This window comes from Pseudophryne corroboree, chromosome 9 (assembly GCF_028390025.1).
Source record: "Pseudophryne corroboree isolate aPseCor3 chromosome 9, aPseCor3.hap2, whole genome shotgun sequence".
Lineage (NCBI taxonomy): Eukaryota > Metazoa > Chordata > Amphibia > Anura > Myobatrachidae > Pseudophryne > Pseudophryne corroboree.
Genome location: NC_086452.1, coordinates 202,943,377 through 202,966,974, shown reverse-complemented (window position 1 = coordinate 202,966,974; position 23,598 = coordinate 202,943,377). Strand labels below are relative to the sequence as shown.

Here is a 23,598-nt window from a genome sequence, read left to right as displayed (position 1 = left end):
TCTCCTGGAAAACCAGTACAGTTGCTCCTTATTTACAATTACATCAAATGCAGAGATCAACCCAGAACTTTGTCTTATCCCACAGCAAGCGAAACAATTCTGCTTGATGATATACTGTAGATTCTGAGCTAAAATCAGAACTGTAAATACAGTAGAAATGTTACATTCCTGAGTGAGAGAGAACACTGATGCTGTCCCATCTATATGGGAGCATCAATGGAGGGTGGGTAGCTTTACAAGTGCAATAACAACAATGCATGTTCCAAATGCATCTTCTTAAAGTACTCATATGCATACTGGTATATGGTACAGTGGCTCTAAGCAGAGAAGGATTCATTACACGGGATGTACTTATGTGACCGGTGGCACAATACCTCCCCCTACATCCTGCCTACTTCCAATCCCGACTAGCAGGGACTATTCCCACTCATGGGTGTCTACGACACTCATAGAGTGGGAATAGAACCTGTGGTGAGCACAGCTCGCCACCGAGCCCAGAGCGAGGTAAGCACAGCGAGCCCATAAGGGGTTTGTTGTGCTCCCCCGCGCCAGCATACCGCTGCCGGGATCTCGCAATCGGTATGGCAACCACTCATTGCCTGAACGCAGGTCATGCATACCCAACCCCATTACACTTGGGCCCTTACTATGTGCTCAGCTCCTGGCTGGTAGTGCTTTGAATTGACACTTTTCCTGCTGGTCCTGCATGCATCTGCTTGTGCAGTATTGTGGTAGCCTTACTTGACCTTCTAGTTACCCTTTTCAAATGCAAAACATAAACAAATGAAAACATATATTTCAATTTACAACTTTTCATTAAATATATACTTCAGTTTTTTAATGGGATCCAATTAGTCTAGGGAGGGATTTTTGCATGGACTGGAGAGAAGGAGCATCACAAACCAAAGTCTTGGCTAAGGCCCCATGTGGTATTTATCGTGTCTTTAACTCCTCATTTTTCATTTTGTTCATTGCACCTCAGTCTCTTTCTCTATCTTATTTTCCCATCACCATGTAGTGGGCTCTCTTCTATTGCCGATTAGTGCTTTACTCCCCTTTGTCTCCCTCCTTTCCTTTCAGTATTAAAGCCACATAGCCTGCCCTCCGAAAAAAACAGAGGCATGAAAATGGCTGACAGAGGCTCTTGCACTACAGACACCTTCCTTTCTCCTGCTGCCACCACCCCCATAGTCATAAAAGAATAGGCTGTGCCATTTTGTCTTTCAATATAAGATTCTTGATTTTCACCTTCCTGGCAGTTCAGTGAGTATCCATGCATTGAGTTATTCATGGACATTATTTTCGCTTCATATGTATGTCCACCTGTTTCCTACCACTTCAAAAGATGAGATACTTCTTCTGAGGGTACAGTAGGGGATCATATATTCTAATTATTCTTACTCTCTATGAAAGAAATGCAAGTGGTTTTCCATGGTCGAACACTTTCTTAATTTTGTTCTTACTCATGATGTCCAACCCTACATTGAATGCAATCATTTGTTCAGAAAAGGTACTATTGGTCTTAATGTCATCTCTGTATATACAGTATGTCTTAAACAAAAGTCACACTCTACTGAACGTCTCTTGTCTGTTTTGGGGTCTAGGATTCTATAGCTTTTGGAACTCTAACTGTATTAAAGAAGAATCCTTTTAACTGCTCAGACTGTATGTAACATAACATTTTCTTTCTGAAATATATATATATATATATATATATATATATAGCATCCAAAAACTTGTCATGTCAAAGTTCATGTGGAAGTCTGTCCACTGTTCTGGAAAATAATTTGCTTTGCTAGGGAGTACTGTACCTGCCATTGCTGCTTCACGCTAGTATTTTTCAGATAATCTGAAGTCTGTTACCATGAATCTCATCATTGCAGCCAGGGTTCTGTTCTTGCTTAAAGCTACTGTTATTTTGCTATGGTATATATAAAGTCAACTCCACTTATCATTGTGAAATGTAAGTCGATTTTGCTGAAACATACTTGTCGTTTATACATAGACCTGTAATTTGCAGAATACTTCACTAATTAAGTGAATACATATCGAGAATGGTAATTTATAAAAGTCACTGTATATCTGTCACCTCCTGGTGTTGGTTAGTTATAAAACTAATAATTTAATTTTGCTATAAGACACGTGAAAGGTTTAGGGGATGTGAAGGAAGAGGAGAGAAAGAGATACCACCTATAAATTCTCCCACAGGGTCCTATTCATCATCACTAATGGGATCTTTACACATGTTTTTAGTTATAGGTCCATTAAATATTAGGAGCCCAATGTACCCACCTAGTATTCTACAAACCATTTTTCAGAGTTTGCCTAAAGGAAACAGCAGTATGTCATCTTCAGATGGTGTTGGTTCCTGAAGCCTCAATCCTTCCTATGGGAGGAAGATCTCTATTGAGAAGAGAATTCCATTCAGATCCCTCCACCCCACCCAGTGGCAGAACTAGTGAGAGGTAGGCCGAGATGCAAAAAAAATAATGTGAGGTCCCACGGTAACGAAAACGAGGTGGTTAGTACCTTGTTGCAATGTGTACCTGTGCCCCCTCTACAGCAGCATTTTCCCCACATCCACCTTGTGCCTCCCTGACATGCCCCCTCCACAGCAGTGTGTTCTCCACATGCACCCTGTGTGCCCCAAAAGCCCGGGATGGTATCAGGATCCCTGTGCTTGGGATGCCGACAGTCAGAATACCAACAGTGGCATCCCGACGCTCAGGATCCCTAAACTTGCTTGGTAAGTATACTAGCCTTAATCCCTTACTTCCCTAACCCTCCTGACAAGGATGTATGAGGACACATCTGTAAATCACTATATGCTGCACTACATCACTATACTACACTACATGCCCCTATACACTGCACTACATCACTACACTACACTACATGCCCCTATACACTGCACTACATCAATAAACTACATGCCCCTCTATGCTGCACTAGATCACTACATTACATCCCCCTACATGATGCACTACATCACTGCACTACATCCCCCCATATGTTGCACAACATTAATATACTACATCCCCTTATATGCTGCACAACATCACTTCACTACATCCCAGACGTTGTGATGACAACTACTGCCACAAAGAAAACTGCAAAGACAATCAAAAGAAACACAAAGATGGCAACAGCAATTAAAGTTGAACTCCAGCAGAGGAACTCAGATAGTTCTCCAGTAACTCTTCAATACGGATGGTATTCATGTGACCGCCGGTCAGCTGACCAACAGTCACATGACCTCCTCCACCAGCCCGACGGGTCACTATCCCGATGGTCGGCATGCCGACCAACAGGGACTATTTCCACTCGTGGGTGTCCACAACACCCATAGAGTGGGAATAGAACCCGTGGCGACCGCAGGTCGCCACCGAGCCCGCAGCATGGCGAGCGCAGCGAGCCCGCAAGGGGCTTGCTGCACGCGCCCCTCCCCGCCGGGATCCCGGCGTCGGTATGCTGCCGGGATCCCGGCGTCGGTAAGCTGACCGCCGGTCTGCAGTACTACACCCCTTCAATACAACCATGTTTACTTTTGTGAGACAAAAATTATGTGGGAAGTACAATAGAGCGCAGAGCTGATCTAAACTGCAGTCATTTCAAACTGCCTTCTGCATGTGCAATATGTTCCTACTTTAGGTTATTTGAAATGAACAAATGGCAAAAAGTAGCATTGCTGTATTAAAATTATTTTGCTATCATTCATAAACAAATTTATGTGGGTTTGTACTTTAATATTACTCCTTATATAAGCGACTACTTCTGATTTACTAACACTTTTCCTATTCAGAATTTTATTTGGGTTTCGATGTGCATCAAAAAGATTTTTATAATGGATAAGCATTAGATATAATAAGATACACAGGTAAGTTTTTTTTATTTTATTTTTCCTATATTGTTCACTTATTATTGTATAGGTACACAGTGATTATGAAAATTACTGTCAGAAATTACATTGCTTGGAAGTTAAACAACAGTTAAGGAGCCACAGACCATCTACCATGTTCTAAATCAATTACTACTGTATATTGCTGACATTTATTCATAAATTAGATGGTTCCTTAGTAAAAAGCAGAAAGACTACCTGGACATCCAAATTAGTATGACCAAGACTCAGTCAGGGACTGATTAAAGTGACTCTGCTAAAACGATAGTGGTTTTGTGGCTAATGTAACCTGTCACCCTGGTTACCTTACAAATGCATTGGATGATAGTGGTCTCAGGATAGAATCAATGATAATAATTGCTTTATAGTGAACCTGATTGAGCAGGTTTGTAGCTTTGAAGCCAGAATTTTCTTCATATCACATCAATGAATAGACCTCCCATCTTTTTAACATCTAATCAGATACTTTAAGTGCATGTGTGTGAGAGAAAAATGATTATGTGGAAGGCTGTATGTGTCAAAATCAGCCTTTTAAATTAACATCTTCCCATGTTTTGGACAGAAATATCTCAGGTGTTTTCAACTAAATGAATGAAACAGCTGTGCATCTTCTTTCTGCCATTTACAGCAGCAGTTGGAAATAAGGTAACAGGTTGTACGTGTGTTAAATTATTCTCTCTCCTCGGGGTGTCTCCTCTCAGCCAAGTCTTTCATTGTGTGACGATTCTCTGTCCCACCTCTCTGTGACTGCACAGGCACCAAAAGATACCGAGCAATCACCCACCCGCCGCAGTCAAACGACAATGGCTTATTTTAACCCAATACTGCCCGTCACGTGAGGAATGTGCTTTTGACCAATGTGATTTAACTCTTTCAGCACTAAAAAAAAAATGACCAATGATTTGCTGCCCCCTCTGGCAATAGAAATGTTATTTGTACACTAGTGACACCAGGGAGACATCCACCCTCCCCAAAGTGAGGTGAGGTCTGCTAAGTACCTTAGAGCACTATAGAGGCGTGTGATGATCCCCCTGCACAAGGTACAGAGCCAACGTTAGTGCCTCTCTGCAGGCAGTCACTGGCTTCCAAAAAGCATTAATGCACTGGACGGAGTGAGAAGCTGGAAATCGGGTGGTGGAGTTTTGTTCAGGGTGTGATAGAACTACGGGCTCAAGGACAAGAGCCAAGAGAGTGTAAAATCAACGGATCACTCTGTGACAGCTACTTCTTTAAAAATATAAATATTTTGTCATTGCACCTACTTTTCTCCCTCCTGAAGATACACCCCAAAATCAATGTAAGCACCAGGGCCCCCCAGAGCTGGTGTGATGTCACATCCGTTGCCCAGGTCTAAGCACCTCTCCTAGAAGCTCTCCTCCTCTTTTTCTTCATCCCTTACCCGATTCTCGTTTCTTCTGGGCTCCTAACTTTGGCTGCTGGATCATCACCAGGGACAGCGCGAGATCAGCACCAGGGACAGCGCAGGATGTACAGCAAGGATCAGTGCTGATGTGCTGGCCAGACAGGGGAGCAGCATCATGCAGACTCCTCACAGGCTTCTCATCATCACCATCCTGGCTCTGCTGGAGCCTTGCAAGGTACAGTAAACCCCCTGCTAGCTGAGTGGTCATGCTTTTTGGCAGGTTCCCTTATGTATCATTGTGCATGCGATTTGGGTATTGTCATGGTCCATCCATTCTCCGGTCTGGGAAGACGTCCATGTTACACAGATCGTTGCATGTGCTGGTGTGACAGGCACAGGGCTCAGTCTGAATCTCTGACTTCAGTTTGGGGCAGAGGTGTCTGTGCTTTTGTTTGCACAGTATGCACTGGGGAGATGAATGGTCTGTGATCAGTCATTATGTATCTGTGTACAGTAACTGGTCAGTGCTGACTGCAGAAAATGCCGAGGAGGGAGTCATCCAAGGAGCAATAAGAACTTTATTTATGGTGTTTTTCATTGTAGGGTAGCCAGACTGTACAACCAAAATAACTTCCCACAGAAAGCAATAGATAGCAGAGGAAAACTGCTCCTGACAGCAGCATTACCATTCTCTAATCTGTTTACAGCTCCAGGCTGGAGGCTGGCCAGACCTTGCTGAATTTCACACCAAAGCAGAATGCCAACTAATCCTTGCTCTTAGTTTGACTTTAGACAAACCCGATGTTAGTGTGTTTGGAGCTATAGCAGGCATGTTATTTGTTTCAAAGAGGCAGGAAACAAACCCCTGGGGGGATGTTGAAAGGTACAAATATGCGCAGTTCTTCCTTGTGATATGCAAGTATAATTATATCTTAATGAAGTATAATAGGCTTGGCATTTGAAGTCAAGGATTCTCTCCTTAATGTCTAAGTAAACGCATAGTGGTCATGGGAATGTAATCAGCAATATGTGCCAGTTTATTTTAGTGAAATTACTTTGAAACCAAAGTGATGCAGCATTTGGGTAAACAGCTAGTTCCTGCCCCTAGTGCATGTGAAATCCAATTAGACTCTAGCGCATCATTTTTTACATGAATACATGAATATCCTGTCCTAGCAGACATAGTACTTAGTGCATTTTGTTATAGACAGCTTGACATATGCATATGGGTGTTTAATATGACTGTGTGTCTATGTTTCCAAACTATCTTATGCTGTACATGTACATGTCTGTGCATTAAATATATCTGTATTTGAATATGTATATACATATATATGATGTTTCATTATTATGGTAATACACACAGCTAGACTGGCAAACCAATAATAGAAGAGACTACATAGCTGGTGATAGTCACAGCAGCAGTATATTTGCTGTTTATCCTTTAATGATATCTTGTCTGCCTCTATTTTTATATTTAAATTAACATTACATTTAGGTTATAATTATTAATATTTGTCATATGCACAACAGTAACAACCACTGTGATGTCATTACTCGGATGATTTTTGTTATGAGTACCTGTGTTACTGTCCCACTGGTTGCATAGTAATCATAAATAATGTCTGTCTAAAAGACCATATCAGTTAGCAGGAATCGTTTACCAATGTGTATTGGAGTGCCCCTGCCATTCTTATGTTTTTGTAATCATTTGGCAGTCAGAGGTATTGAAGGTAAAGATCCCACCAGAAATAAAGAACACCTTTACCTGTGCTTTTAGCTATTCATTGTCAAAATCTTCTATTTTACAGGACTAATAAATGTAGTTCTACATTGTATTGTGCATACAAACAGACACACACGCAGGCGCACAAACACACACACACACACACACACACACGCACACAATCGTAACAAAACATGAAAAATGAAATTCATTTCTAAAGTTCCTATTAACCTATGCTATGCAGTGTAAAGGTAATAAGGGAGAGCACATGATTGATCAGTCGCTTGATACAAACTATACCTCCACCTTAGTTTCCTCTGTTTACAGCTAAAGATAAGCTATTGTCATTGCCTCCCTGCATATAAACTTAGCTCTTGCATGGAAGAGAATAACTTGTGACAACCCAGATCACAGTGCCATTGATAGAGTATTAATAACTTCACATATGAGCTATGGGCACTTGTAGGCTTCATCAGAGCTGCAAGGTATCCCAATTATGACTTAAAAACTCCATATTTTAAAACCTTAGTTTTCAGACATCCTTAAAACATATTCTGTTACACAACATAAATATGCCCTTTATCTAGTGGTTCCTCCAGCAAGGGATGCTGATACCTATGAGTCTATTTATATTGCTATGTTATATAAAATATCAATAAATATAAATGTAGATATTTATAAATGGCTCATAAAAAGCACATACTTTTGGTTCACATTTAAATCACCTTGAAAATTGTACAAATGGCAACATTTGTTTCTTATTTCCATAAAAGCAATGTGAAGCTTGGTCTCCATCATTCACACTCTTATTTTTTTTAGTTCTGTCTTCTTGCGGGTAAGACACTTGTAAGATACAGAAATGGAGACATGATCATATTTGCTATATAGTGCAACAAGTCTAAACTCGTTAGGCATTAATGTTTAGAAAAAAAGGACAGAATTAGTTTTATATTAATTACTAATGCACAAATGTAAATCTGGGCCATAAACAATTCCATGTCCTCAGGCAGTGCCAACTCTAAACATCGCCCAGACCCCTGATTTCTTCATCCAATAAAGATTGTATTTTTTTTTTTACTTTTAGTCAAGGTGAATGATGAGTTATCCAATTTGTTATATACCATCTAATCTTCTAATAGATAAATAGGGTGAAATGTGTGGTCTCTGCTAATCTTAGAATATCATATATATTACATTGACATTCAGTGGGGTATTTGCTGTACAAACAAATACACCGGCAAGTACAGTCATTCAATGTAAAACATGTATGTACTGTAGCACAGTGCAATGAGTCTACAGTATATCAATTGCATAGTGATGTCCATATTTACAATAAAGGCGTGCACCGTGGATCTGAAGTGATCCCATGAAACATATATGCTATATGTATCTAGATGTAAAATGTTGCTCTGCCAACTCTAATTCTAGGTTACCATGTGGATAATGATGTACAACTCAGCAGGCGATCTCCTCTTATGGCCTGTATGACCTGCCGAGTCTTGATATTGAGTTTTCTATCTGTGGATAATTCACAGTGTAACATAAATGTGTTTGTGAAGCCTTCTTTGGACCTTTACATTAAATGAGACACACTGCGCATACGCACAATTTGTGGCAATTTTTCAGCTGCTCATATTGGACACATGCTATCCCTTGAGTTTAAAGCAGATGAGGGCCACTCAGATGGTGGTCAATAGGTCGATATGAGTTAGGTCGACATACATTGGGTTGACCACGTTTGGTCGACATAATTTAGGTTGACATGATCACTAGGTCGACATGGACATTAGGGCGACATGTACTAGGTCGACATGGAAAAGGTCAACATGAGTTTTCCACAATTTTTTTCATTTTTTGACCTTTTTCATACTTATTGATCCACGTGGACTACAATTGGGAACAGTAACCTGTGCCGAGTGTAGCTGTTGCAGTGTACTAATTGGGGCTCCTCGTCAGTTTTCGAAAAAAAATGACACCAAAAAAACTAAAATAAAAACTCATGTCGACCTTTTTCCATGTCGACCTAACACATGTCGACCTAATGACCATGTCCACCTAGTGATCATGTCAACCTAATACATGTCAACCAAACGTGGTTGACACAATGTATGTCGACCTAACTCATATCGACCTAATGAACCACACCTGGTCCCCTCACAGGCAAGTGGAGTACAGTACTGACCACCAGATGAAAGCTTACCCTGGTTCTAGAAATGGTTCTAGAAAAAGCAAACATAATCGAGCAAGTGCACATGCAAATAGTAAGTTTGTACTCTCAACTATAAACCACCTCATATATGTATATAGGGTAGATGGCAGAGCACAGCAGCCATGAGATCACACAAGTCCAATGTTTCTGGTGAAACTGGCCTCAACCAGTTTTATTAAACAGCCAAACAAAATAAAACATCAGAATAAATACCCTGCCGCCTGGCAATAAACTAAACACTGATCATTCTTAATTCACTACAAAAACACAAGGAGTTTTACCAAGCATAGCTCACTTGTTTCCAGTAGCAGGCTTCTCTCACAGAGACTCTGAACTCTCCTTTCCCCCCCAGGCAGTGTGAAAGCAAGTGACCATGCTGACAGCCTTATAACACTCTCATGCAGCTGGAATCACTAGATAGTGCCAATAGGCCCTGAAACCCAAATTGGGCCTAATAGATGGAGCCCACCCTTCTCTCTCACATCCTTATCCCAGGACCTCTTAATGAGCTTTTACCAAAGGCCAAAAAGTTCTCAGCAGAACCAACAAAACATTCTTTGGGTTTTAAAATACATACGCAAGAAACCTGGGGAAAATATTCTTGTCACATATACAGGTTGAGTATCCCATATCCAAATATTCCGAAACACAGAATATTCCGAAATACGGACTTTTTTGAGTGAGAGTGAGATAGTGAAACCTTTGTTTTCTGATGGCTCAATGTACACAAACTTTGTTTAATACACAAAGTTATTAAAAAATATTGTATTAAATGACCTTCAGGCTGTGTGTATAAGGTGTATATGAAACATTAATGAATTGTGTGAATGTACACACACTTTGTTTAATGCACAAAGTTATAAAAATATTGGCTAAAATTACCTTCAGACTGTGTGTATAAGGTGTATATGAACCATAAATGCATTCTGTGCTTAGATTTAGGTCCCATCACCATGATATCTCATTATGGTATGCAGTTATTCCAAAATATGGAAAAATCCCATATCCAAAATACCTCTAGTCCCAAGCATTTTGGATAAGGGATACTCAACCTGTGTATATATATATATATGTATATATATACAAAGTGCTCCTGCACTCACATCCTCCAAAGAAGTCATATGGGTGGGTGCTTCCAACAGACCGTCAGGTCCACTGTATATACAAAATGTCCACAAAGTGGGGATGCACTCTCGCTATGAAGATGCAGTCACAAGCAAGACGCCTCTAGCTCTGTCACTGTGAACACCAACAGCTGTGGCTGCATCTAGGGACATTTATGACATTGGACAATATATACTAGTGTAATGGATGGTAAATTTGCTGTTTTATGATGTTACCTATCACCAGGTGATGGAGGAGGCCTGACAGATTGTTGACTTTCTCTGTTATTATAACGTATAACGTGATCTGCTGTGGCACCAGTCTTGAGAAAGGCCTGTTAACAGGCCGAAACGTCGACATTAAAGCTACGGTGATATTCAACTATTCAAAGCTGACTGATTTCTTCATAGCGAGAGTGCATCCCCACTTTGTGGACATTTTGTATGTATATATATATATATATATATATATTGACCAACATATGGGGTAGTGGCAGTATATTGTGCTATACTGGCACTTCCCCTACTGCTTCAAATGTAATACTATCAAACATTTTCCTTATGCCACATCCTTATATACTGTATATCTCTGTACAAGTACTACAGTAAATTGTGATTTTACTACATACTGTATATGAATGTTATCAGTTTATGTAAGATACAGTATACAGTGTGACAGGTTCCCTCTGGCACCTGAATGTGCTGGACAATTTTTAATAGTTTGTCAAGTAACATTTATCAAAAATTTCCCAGGTATGTAGAAGTTTCACCTAATTTTGCCTTCTGCTACTGTAAACGTTATCACAGAAATCATTACAGTGTTCTCCCAGGGAAAGAAACCGAATCTAGTATCTAAATGATTATAAATTGTGTTTCTTCTGCTGCTACAACACCCCCCATCTGCAGAATGAAAAGCTCCTAATTAGGTTTAATGAAGCCTGTACACAAGATATGTATATATTGAAAGCAGTTGCAGGTGGGAAAATATGCTGCTATGTATGCTAGTGATCTCAGTGATAAACCTAGAAAAGGTAATACTATAATTAAGTATATGGCCTAAAATACATATTTATAATATATTGTTATCATAACAATAATTCTTTACAATCTATTGTAATGGAAATACCTTGCAGAATATTGAGTTTGGTTTTCTTTCTTCCTGGGGGTGTAAAGCTGGCATCTATTAAACGTGGGGCAACCATGAATTTTCAGCATGTCTCTACCTGCCTGAGCAAGTCTGTGTTTTTCTCATCTGCAAGCCTCAGATTCTATTTGATCTTGAGATTTTGCTCATATAGTTTACAGTCCAAACAATTTTAATCCACTTACTCCATTATCCTGTATTATGTCTGCTGTGAATTTACAGCACTTTCTGTAAATAAGGTCTAATCTGACATTTTACCACATACCCTTCAGCATTTACCAGCAACTCCCTTACATTACAAGGAAGTGCTTGTTTTGGCTCAGAAAAATGCAAGACCGCTTGACTTTGCATTAAGCTTGGCAAAGTCATGGAGCAGATTCTCAGTTCTACTGGTACAGAATTTAAAATTAATAGGCATAAAACAGGGTAATATTGATTCAATTCTCAAAGGGTGATGACAGGGCAGGTTATCTGCAGTGAGTCAATTAGAAGATCTGATCCACAGGTTGACTTGCTTTCTCTGTAGTTGGGATAATAAAAAAACAACCAAACTGTCTAATTATCTTCGTGTCTTTTGGAAATGGATCCTTTTTGTGGAAAGGAATGTTCTGTTTCTCTCGTTTGTTTGTATTTACATTTTTTATTAAATGTAATAGCTGTGCTATTGAAAAATTATGAATTTTATATATATATATATATATATATATATATGGCAGTCAGCAGAAGATTTTCAGATATTTAAAAAATCCTTCATTGATCAATAAAGGGCTTTTAAATATCTGAAAATGGTCTGCTGAGTGCCTTCCCTTTTCTGCTGTGGTGAGTACCTGCTGGGGCTCTAGGAAGGCACCGCAGTAAGATATATCTGGGAAGTGACTGGAGTGCCGGGTTAATACATGCAACATATATATATATATATATACACAGCAGAGTGTAACAGCACCATCTTTGATTGAACACCTACAGTAGAGTGTTCAGTAGAGTGTAACAGCACCTTCTTTGATTGAATATTACATAAATGTAATATGGTGCAATTTCGGAAAATGTGCAATTTTAACCGCAAAATCACACGTTTTCCCAAAATCTCAAATGTAATAGCTTGCAATTTTGCTAAAAATCGCAAGTTTTGAACATATACCAAAAATTGCAAATGAAAAATCACATCCAGATGTTTTCCCATTGAAAACAATGGAAATCGCAAATGTAATAGGATGCGATTTTTTCACTTGCACACAAAATCTTACAAAAATCGCCAGAATAATAGACCGGGTTTAGACTGGCGATTTATGGTGAAGCATGCACAGATCAGTGAGATACGTGCATGCTTCTGTATGGAACAGTACAGAAAGTGTTAAAATGTTTTTAAAAAAAATGACATGCAGGTCCCCCCCAAAAGCATAACCAGCCCTGGGCTCTTCGAGCCGGTCCTGGTTGCAAAAATATGGGGGGAAAATTGACTGGGTTTCCCCCGTATTTAATCAACCAGAACCGGACTCTTGGACCGGTCCTGGTTCCAAAAATACGGGGGACAAAAGAAGTAGTGGTCCCGCATATTTTTTAAACCAGCACTGGGCTCCATTAGCCAGGGAGTTAATGCCGCAGCAGGGGGACACTTTTATATAGGTCCCTGCGGCCAAAGCATCACAATCCCCCCAACTAGTCACCCCTGGCTGGGGTTCCTTGGTGGAGTGGGGACCCTTAAATCAAGGGGTCCCCTCCTCCAGGCGCCCAAGGGCCAGGGATGAAGCCAGGGGCTGTCACCCCCATCCCTGGGCGGAGGTTGGGGGGCTTATAGACTTGAAAGTGATAAAAATAGTATTGTCTTTTGCTGTAGAACTACAAGTCCCAGCAAGCCTCCTCGCATGCTGGTACTTTCGAGAACCACTAGTATCAGCATGCGGGGAAATAATGGGCCCGCTGGTACCTGTAGTTCTACAACAAAATAAATATTACAATAAACACACAGACACCATGACGGTAAAACTTTAATAAATCATACTTGCACACTCACATACATACAGACATACACACACTTACACATACTTACCTACATCCAATGTAGCCATTCACATCCACTTGTCTCGTAGCATCTACGATCGCTGTACAGAAAAATAAAATACTCACCTACCCCTTGTGTCTATTCCTCTTCTTTTCAGTAGGCATCCCGGAGGTTAACAAAAAATAAAAAACGATAAACCCTAACCCTCGAACTAAAGGGGGTCCATGTTTACACATGGAACCCCTTTACGCGAATGCCGGGACTCCCAAGTGACCAGCCAAACAGGGAGCGCCACGACATAGCACTCTCCTGATTGGCTGACGGGTCCCGACCTGTCAGTCAAGCGGAGGACATAGTGTATAATGAAGGAGCGCACCCTCCATTATACTTTATGGTGGGAATCCTGCAGTCTGCGGTAGACCGCAGGGTTAATTGATATCACTTTTGTGGGTGACCTCAATTAATCCTGCGGTCTACCGCAGACTGCAGGATTCCCACCATAGAGTATAATGGTGGGTGCGCTCCTTCATTATACACTATGGCCTCCGCTTGACTGACAGGCCGGGACTCATCAGCGAATCGGGAGAGCACTAAGACGTGGCACTCCCTGATTGGATGGCGGTTCCTGTAGTGACAGTAGTCACGGGGGTGGGGGGTCCCAGCATTCGCGTAAAGGGGATCCATGTGTAAACATGGACCCCCTTTAGTTTGAGGGTTCGGGTTTCTCTGTTTATTTTGTTAACCCCTGGGATGCCTACTGGAAAGAAGAGGACTAGACACAAGGGGTAGGTGAGTATTTTATTTTTCTTTACAGCGATCGTGGATGCTACAGGACAAGTGGATGTGAATGGCTACGTTGGATGTAGGTAAGTATGTGCAAGCGCTTGTTTGTATGCATGTATGCGAGTGTGAATGTGAAAGTATGATTTATTAAAGTTTTACTGTCATGGTGTCTGTGTGTTTATTGTAATATTTATTTTGTTGAAGAACTACAGGTACCAGTGAGCCCGTTATTTCCTCACATACTGGTACTTGTAGTTCTGCAAGTACCAGAATGCGGGGAGGCTTGCTGGGACTTGTAGTTCTACAGCAAAAGACAATATTATTTTTATCACTTTAAAGGCTATCAGCCCCCCATCCACCACCCGGGGATGGAGGGGGACAGCCCTGGGCTTTATCCCTGGCCCTTGGGTGCCTGGAAGGGGTACCCCTTGATTTAAGGGGTCCCCACTCCCCCAGGGAACCCCGGCCAGGGGTGACTAGTTGGGGGATTGGGATGCTTTGGCCGCAGGGACCTATATAAAAGTGTCCCCCTGCTGCGGCATCACCTCCCTGGCTAGTGGAGCCCAGTGCTGGTTTAAAAAATACGGGGGACCGCTACTTCTTTTTCCCCTGTATTTTTGGAACCAGGACCGGTCCAAGAGTCCAGTGCTGGTTGTTTAAATACAGGGGAACCCCAGTCAATTTTTCCCCCCGTATTTTTGCAACCAGGACCGGCTCGAAGAGCCCAGGGCTGGTTATGCTTTTGAGGGGGACCTGCACATTGTTGTTTTTTTAAACATTTCAACACTTTCTGTACTGTTCCATACAGAAGCATGCATGGATCTCATTGATCTGTGCATGCTTCTGACCTAGTAATAAAAACATGACCAAAAACCACATGTTTTTATTACTATAAATCACGTTTCCTTTACTAAAAATCACCAATAATTGCATGCAAATTTAATTTTAACCTTAAAATTTGCACCCTATTACATTTGCAATTTTTAGTAAAAAATCGCAAGTTACAAACGTGCGATTTGGTGCAATTTTTTAGACACCTTAAAAATCGCACCCTATTACATCTAGCCCCAAGCCTCCACTTGCACGTCATATTGCCAATGTCAATTAAAGCAGAGTAGCACCTGGTCAGCTAAGATCAGCTCCACTAAATATATGTTTTTGCTGTATTCATCCAAAGAGAAGACCCTAGTCAGGCAGTTGGCAATTCACACTCACACATGGGGTAACAAAAATACATTCCAGACCCCGTATTTGTTGATTTGATTAATTTCCTGGCTCAATTACCCCAATAATGTAATTTAATGAATACAACTAGAGATACCATTACTTGTGTGAAACATGTTAATATTATTAGCCAGTGCCATCTCCTTGGTGGACAGTTCATTAGTCTTCTACTCTTACAGTACAGAACCACTTTCTGTGCTAATGGTGGAACCATCTTTTCTAGTAATAAGGCATAAAGGGAGCCGTACCTTTTCCATCATTTTAGGGATACCTTACAACTTCTTGCTGCCTAGCTTTTTTTTATTCTTTCTCTTGTGGTGTCAGTTTGTTTAATGCTTATGTGTAGCTGTAACTGAAACAAGACTAGCCCCATCTTGTATTGCTAAGAGAAGCAAGAGTGTAGACAAAAATATCTCATTATCATATAGCTTCTCAGATACGTATCTTATGGATATTTATGCATCAGCTTGTGGAGTTTTAAGTGTCTTCACTTCATATAACTGCTCATTCCACCTGCGTTCAGAGCTCTGCCTGTCAGTATCACAGTGATATTAGTCTCATGCCTCCTGATTACGCGCCTTCTTTGCATTTGGTAGCAGTAATAAATCCAAAATATGATCACAATAAAATCCCCATTTTTTCATGTTAGTACACAGGTCTGGAATATTGATTCGGGTTTTTTTTTCTTCTCTATGATGCAGAATTTAATAATTACAATATACTTCAAAGTTCTGTATTGCCGCCTGACTTTTTATTCATGTAATTTTTCTGCAAATCAGTAGGCTGATAAGAATAGCCAGAGATTTATGTCTCTGGCAGCAGTGGCAATGAACAGAATATTTTAGAAATGATGCATACCAAGTGTTCATGTAAAATTGTCTGGTAATGCGTAGGTTAACTCTTCCAGTTATATTACAACAACCTATTTCACTACAGCCAAGGGGGTGATTGCATTTCTAGATGATGGCTACCTGATTGGCTATTTGAAACTGCTAACATACAGTATGCAGAGCACATGCTACCTGCATTATACGTACACTAGTTCAGATGCCTGCAATGGTTACTACAATTCCAAAGCAGCTGTGGATCTCATATCTTTCAAACGGTGGTGGATTTAGATGAATGACCTTACAATCCTCTCTATAGATTCAGTTTTGTTCCTTTGTTTTAATTAAATACTGAATTAAAAAGAAATGATCTGTTTATCTTATATATTTATCGTATTAATAGATCATTACCAACCAGTCATTTAAATTAAAATATATAAATATAAATAATGCACATTGCTATTTATCGTTAATATATAGATATTTATTGCAAAGTTCATTGACATATTTACGAAAAGCCATGGGGCAGTGTAGTGAGCATATAATGTTTCCAGTGCTGCATATGCATCATACTGTATATAATATTCATACAGACTTACATTTTGTTTTCCTGTGTTCCTGACAAATGATCAGTTCCTCTGTGTGAGTAACCATGCAGCACTCCGCTGGCAGGTGGCAGCAGTTAGCTATACAACATTCTGTTCTGACTAGCAGTTTACTTTCTAAAAGGACTAGGTGTTTTGCGGTACGAGTATGCAGTTCTTACACAGCTCTGACTTTTCCGGACAGATGTTTTCTACTATGCTGTAGAACAGGGGAGCAATAAGAATGTAATTATCAGGCACATACCTAGATGTACACACATTATTGTGAGGACCGTGAGTCTAAGAGTTTATATCATTAAACAAGAAGTAAAGTTATTTTTAATCTTATTCTAAATATTCTGCATATGTTAAAATAAGGATGCAGTAAATATAAATCAGACATACTTGTGAGGATATCACTGTCTCTGTGTAATAGAAGGCTGCCAACTTCAGGCCTTAGGGGAAAATGCAAAGTAGTATACTGCAGTGGTTAAATGGGCAATTTCAATATCCGGTGTGAATGTTGGCTTCGGTGTTCTAGTGAAATTGTGGCAGGGGTGGACTGGGGCCCTGAAGCAGCCATGGTACATTACTTTGCGCATGCTGAGGTGGGCATGGCCATGGCTGAAGACGGCTGAAGGGGGCGCATCCACGGCTCAAAGGGGCATGCCATGAGTCAAGAGGGCCTGGCCTCATGGCATGCCCCCTTCTATCTGTATGCCGGGCAGCCAAGCAGTACCTGGGCTGTAGAGTGAAGGGAAGGCATAGCCACACATACCCTAAAATGCTGCAAACACTTCAGCACACTGAGTATGCAATGGGGCATTACCATACCCCAATGTTGTCATGACTCCCCCAGCATCAGGGCTTGCATGAGTTCTCAGCAGCTCTAGCTACTACAGTATACATTGCATATTCTGAAAGCTCTGGTGGTTTTATAATGCAAACCCACCAAATATCTGGTGGATTTGTTGCAGGGATTTCAATACACAGGGCTGAAACTAGGTTTGCATGAGTGGTGCATCTGCACAGAGTGCACAGCTATGTGGGTGGCACTTTGCTGCCCTATAGTCCTTACATTTGGCTAGCAGGGTGCCTAGAATGACAACATACAGCTAGGATCTCTGCTATAGCTCCAGCTGCAGCGTCTTTTAGCCTCTACAGACAGGCAACCTGCAGTCTCTGCAGCCCCCTGAGATGTCCTGAGGACACTCTGGGCAATGCTGTTCTTTCCGGCCCCTTCATGACATCATGGTTACTAGTGACTCTGCCTTCTTTGTGCTGCCATTGGTAATCAGGGATGGGTGGGGACAGGGCCGGTGCTAGGGTGTTCGGCGCCCCCCCTGCAAACTATAAATTTGCACCCTCCCATATTCCCTTGGCGCGTGCTGGGAAAAGGGGTGTGGTCTCACAAGTAAGGGGCATGGCCACACAATAGTACCCCCATTTAAAATTACGCCACAATGTAGCACAATCTTATTCATCTTATACGTAATGCCCCACCCATAGTAGCAGCGTCCTTATATGTAATTCACCCCAGTAGTAGTAGCGTCCTTACACATAATGCAACTTTGCTGTGATTTCAAGTATCCGAGTGCCGTCTCACCCTTCCATTGAGTATGAATCAGGGTTTTGTCCCCAGGGGAAGGCACCCGAGCAAGTCAGTCCTGTTCTAGGACAGTTCCTAGTGCCTGTGTTTTTTGTCTGATATATATATATATATATATATACGGTGTATATATATATATATATATATATAGTGTACAGACGGCGGCACTCCGGTAATACAACAAATGCAAAGGCAGGTGTAATGAAACAACGTTTCGAAGTTTAATCACTTCATCCTCAGAACCTGAGGACGAAGTGATTAAACTTCGAAACGTTGTTTCATTACACCTGCCTTTGCATTTGTTGTATTACCGGAGTGCCGCCGTCTGTACACTATTGTTGTCCCGCTGCCATACGGGACCAGGAGGGCACCGGACAGCTATTTACTGAGATTGAGAGTGCTGCCGAAGGATCTGTATATATATATATATATATATATATGGGTTCGGTATGATTTACCGCCTGCCGGGATACTGAATGTCAGTATCGTGAGCACGGCATCCTGAGCGGTAAAATGCCAGCAGGGGGCGAGCGCAACAAAGCCACTTGTGGGCTCGGTGGCGAGCTACACTCGCTACAGGTTTTATTCTCCCTCTATGGGTGCAGTGAACTCCAATAGAGGGGGAATCACCTACCTCACCGGTATACCGGCAGCGGTATGGTGCCCCTGTCGTGATCCCAGCATCTGTATTGTGAGAGCCGGGATCCCGACAAATGTTATGCTAACCACTTACCATAAATACAGTATAAATACAGTATATATATATAAACAAAATTCCCAAGTGCGCTATATAGGAACGTCTTTACGGTAATTCTTCCAATGTTTTTTCCATAGGTGTAAGTTGGATATTGGAGAAAGTTTGTGACCGGGAACCTGTAACGGACACCCCTCACCAAATGGTCACCCAAACAAATGTAATGTTATTAAAATAATCTTTTATTAATTGGCCTTGGGCCTCTTGTTTGGGTGACCATTTGGTGAGGGGTGTCCGTTACAGGTTCCCGGTCACAAACTTTCTCCAATATCCAACTTACACCTATGGAAAAAACATTGGAAGAATTACCGTAAAGACGTTCCTATATAGCGCATGTCACAACTGAGGGCCTGAGCTGACGGGAGGAAGCCTCAGTTGTAGGGGCTGAAGTGAAACTAAACTTGGGAGGTTTAACCAGACCCCTAGACATGTAAGTACGGTGTAGGAAGATTGCCCGAAGGCGTGACTATGACAACCAGGATTTAAAAGTCAATAAAAGTTTATTAACAGAACTCCATGTATTCACAGCAGTGGAAAATGAATAAAGATATGCAGTAGTTAAAATGAAACAGTTCCTGGATCACTATAAGCTTGGCAAGCCACAGGGTACTGGTAGGATAAGGTACAGTTCTTAATGTCCCAGTGATGGAATGTCCTTACCAGACCCGTCCGTAGTAGTGAGAGTAGCCGAGGAACACACCAGCAGATGTAGCACTTGAAGCTGGTAACACTGTAGCTGAGAGGACTGCTGTGGATGCTGGATGGAACCAGCCAGGTGTTGAAAACACGGAGTGGGTGCTGGATGGAACCAACCAGGTAGTAAACACGGAGTGGTTGCTTGATGGAACCAGCCAGGTAGTAGAATGAAGCTTGGGAGCGAGGATATAGGAAATGATGATATGCAGGTACCGATGGTTTGCGGATACCGCTGGTATGTAGGTATCCGCTGGAGAAGCACCGGCACTTTAAGAAAGGTGAACACTGCTGGAAGCTGACCGCTGGAAGCAGATGGATCTGTAGCTGGAAGCTGGAGTAGTCATGGAAGACTGCAGAGTCAGGCTGCACCACAAGGTGGTAAGCTGGTGCGGGTCTCTTAGTGGTAACTGGAGACAGGAGCTGGAAACCTGGAACAAAATAACCACAGGAGAGAGAGAGACTGGAAACAAGGTTCGACAACCAAAGCACTGACGATTTCCTAGTGCAGGCTCAGTCCCTTTATACCCTTAGGTGTAAAGGGATTGGATGACTTAATTATGCAGTTTTCAGCAGAGCTATGGATTGGAAGTCAGGATCATGTGACTGGAATTAAGATGGCTGCGCCCATACCGGCCTGTGGAGGGAAAGCTGTTTATATTCACCACATGAAGATTCCTCTGTAATGGCGGCGGTGAACATAGAGAACAGCGGCTTGCGTCTCAACCTTCAGCATGGACGGCCGCGGCTGCAGTAGGTGAGGAGTGCCACATACCCCGTATGCATTAGGAATGAGATGATGCCCGAGGCCCCGCCGGCAGGTGACGCCATGCCAGTCGCCCGGGCATTGAGGAACAATATCCACGGATCAGCAGAGATGAGATATGACGTATGAATGCTTGCATCACAGCTAGGAACCGGGCCTAGGACGCTGGGACAGCCTTAGGAGACACCTGAAAGGTAAATAATGGCGTCCAGATACCCGGATCGTGACAGCGCACTTGGGAATTTTGTTTGTATCTTGTATTCTTTAGAGATCTTTCAACAGAGATCTCTCCCGTTGTGCTGCTTTGAGTTTGGTGCAAGATAAGGGTACTATTGTTTTATATATATATATATATATATATATATATATATAATACACATAGTTCAGAAAAACGGTTGTTAATAGAAAATACAAATACTGCGGCACTCAGGGTCTTTTCACATCTCACATCTTGACAAAGGGGCTAAGACCCCGAAACGTTGATGTCTTGTTCTTGTGACTTTTTCAAATACATTGTTTATTCAGAAGACCCTGAGTGCCGCAGTATTTGTATTTTCTATCTATCTATCTATCTATAGTCCAGCCCTTAGCAACCTGTGTCTCTCCAGCTTTTGTGAAACTACTCATCCCAGCATGCCCTGCCACATGCCTGTTACATCTGCATTCCCTAATAGTAAAACTGTGGCAGGTTATGTTGAGGCTTGTAGTTTCACAACAGCTACAGAGCCACATACTGTCCAGTACCTAACCCCCCTCCTCCCACTGACCTGTGTTTGCCCCTGTTAGTGTAGCTTTTGGCACAGTCAATGTCTATTATGACACACAGGAACTAACCTGGTTTCTGTCTCCGCAGTTGTTTGTTCTTGACAATGGACACAAATTTGTACTAAAAAGTGCCCGGTAATATTTCAGTAATACCTTATGCTGGATGTCAGTTTCCGTATCAGTTAGTTTCCTGTATACAGTATGCTATATAACAGCGTACAAAAAAAAAGGGGGATGGTATTTCAATCTTCAGTGTGCTGCCCGGTAGAGTAAATATAGGTTCTACAAAAGGAGGAAAAGGAAGTTCAAAATTCAGATTGGATGCAAGAAGCATGCGAAAGATGAAAACATGACCGGTACCAGCCACGAGCACCAATTAGCAGATGTAGCCACAGATGTAGAAGTAGCCACGCTCATCCAGCCTGTGGATCAGCCGTACGGGCACGTGCGCTGTGGTGTGGGCCAAGCTTTCTTAGTACGCCGCCCATGTATTCCTATGGGCACGTGTACTTAGATGCACACACGTCTCCTAGTCGTGGGCACACTTGCCGCGCCTGGAATATTGCAAGCTGCAGGCTGGATGACCTGGCTACATCTGTAGAAGAAGGGACATGAAGAGCAATGAATGGATCCAGAGATTTGTCATAGTATTGTAAGCATAAGATAGAGGTTAACATTGAGATTGGGCCAGGAGATTTGCAGAAATAGAGTGAAAGGAAAAATGTAGCTCATTGTAATAGTCAAACTATAACATGCTGAGAGAGTAAATTGACATTAATGTTGATTCATGTGGAACATATTTTACAGTTGCTTTGCACGTAGAAGCAACAAAACCTAGCTAACGATGGGATATAATGGAGGTTTCAGCTACCTTGCTTTGCACCACAGGGTTTTGCATCACCTCACCTTTAATAAGTGTACTGAAATGTCTGTGAGAAAAATATTCCAACAAGCTCAACTGAAGCTTTTTTGTATTGTTTAATCAGCCAGGCAATGAATAGGGAGAGAAGTCAGTCTTAATTTCCCTTGTGCACTACGGAGTCTCTGTATGCAGAGATGGCTGTTAAATCAGCAATTTCTACTTTTATCTAAGCTTCTGTCAAGGCACTATCAGGCTGATGTAGAATTGAACATACACCCATTCACTGAGTCATCTTTTGTGAATTTGCACTGAGCATGCTCAAAAAGTGGGCGAACACAAGTACGGTAGATGCTAAGTCGTAAACATTTTGATCACATCTAAGCCTAATGCTAGCAATACATCAGACCAACTTTTCTCCAACATTCCATACTTCCAACCATCCAACTTGTCTATTCAACTAAAACAGTGCCCCACACATCTAACCAACTTTTTACCAGTGCTCCACACACTAACCAACTTTTCATCAGACCAAGCAACCTGCCAACTTCTGTCCAACTTGTGATGTCACCGAAGTAGGCGGACAGCGCCTGCCTACAGTACTTCAGGTGGTGGGTGATGTTAGGGCACACAAATCAGGATAAGGTGGGTGTGTGAAGGGGTGACTGAGCTGCTGTTGGGGTTCACAATTCATTCACCATTAGGCTGATCGGAGCCGGAGCTGACGTCACACACCCTCCCTGAAAACGCTTGGGAATGCCTTCATTTTTCCGGACACTCCCAGAAAACGGACAGTTACCACCCCCAAATGCCGGCTTCCTGTCAAACTAAATACGCCTAGCGATCAAAAAAAATGCTGATTTCTATTCAGCTATCCCTGTTGTTGTTTGGTGACACGCGCGCGCTTTGCAGTGCATACGCCGTCTATCGATAATCGTCCACTGTGCGAAGATGCACAGCAGCAATCAGGTCTGAATCAGGTCCAATGTCCACATAATGTCCCCAGTATAGTGCCAGATACACATATTTATTTATTACCAGTTATTTATAAAGCGCACACATATTCTGCAGCGCTTTACAGAGAATGTTCGCCCATTCACATCAGTCCCCATAGTGCCAGATACACATATGCCCCATAGTGCCAGATACACAAATGCCCCCATAGTGCTAGATACAGATATGCCCCCAATGCCAGATACAGATATGCCCCCAATGACAGATACAGATATGCCCCCAATGACAGATACAGATATGCCCCCAATGCCAGATATGCCCCCAGTACCAGATACAGA

General features: G+C 41.9%; 1 protein-coding gene across 1 annotated transcript in view; it reads left to right on the top strand.

Moving 5' to 3' along the window:
* Positions 1–4,871: 4,871 nt before the first annotated feature.
* OLFM3 (olfactomedin 3) overlaps positions 4,872–23,598 on the top strand; it is a 407,355-nt gene continuing 388,628 nt past the window's right edge. Inside the window, exon 1 of the mRNA XM_063940093.1 lies at positions 4,872–5,496. Within this exon, the coding sequence (XP_063796163.1) occupies positions 5,437–5,496 (60 nt within the window). The 5' untranslated portion in view covers positions 4,872–5,436. The remainder of the gene's footprint in view (positions 5,497–23,598) is intronic.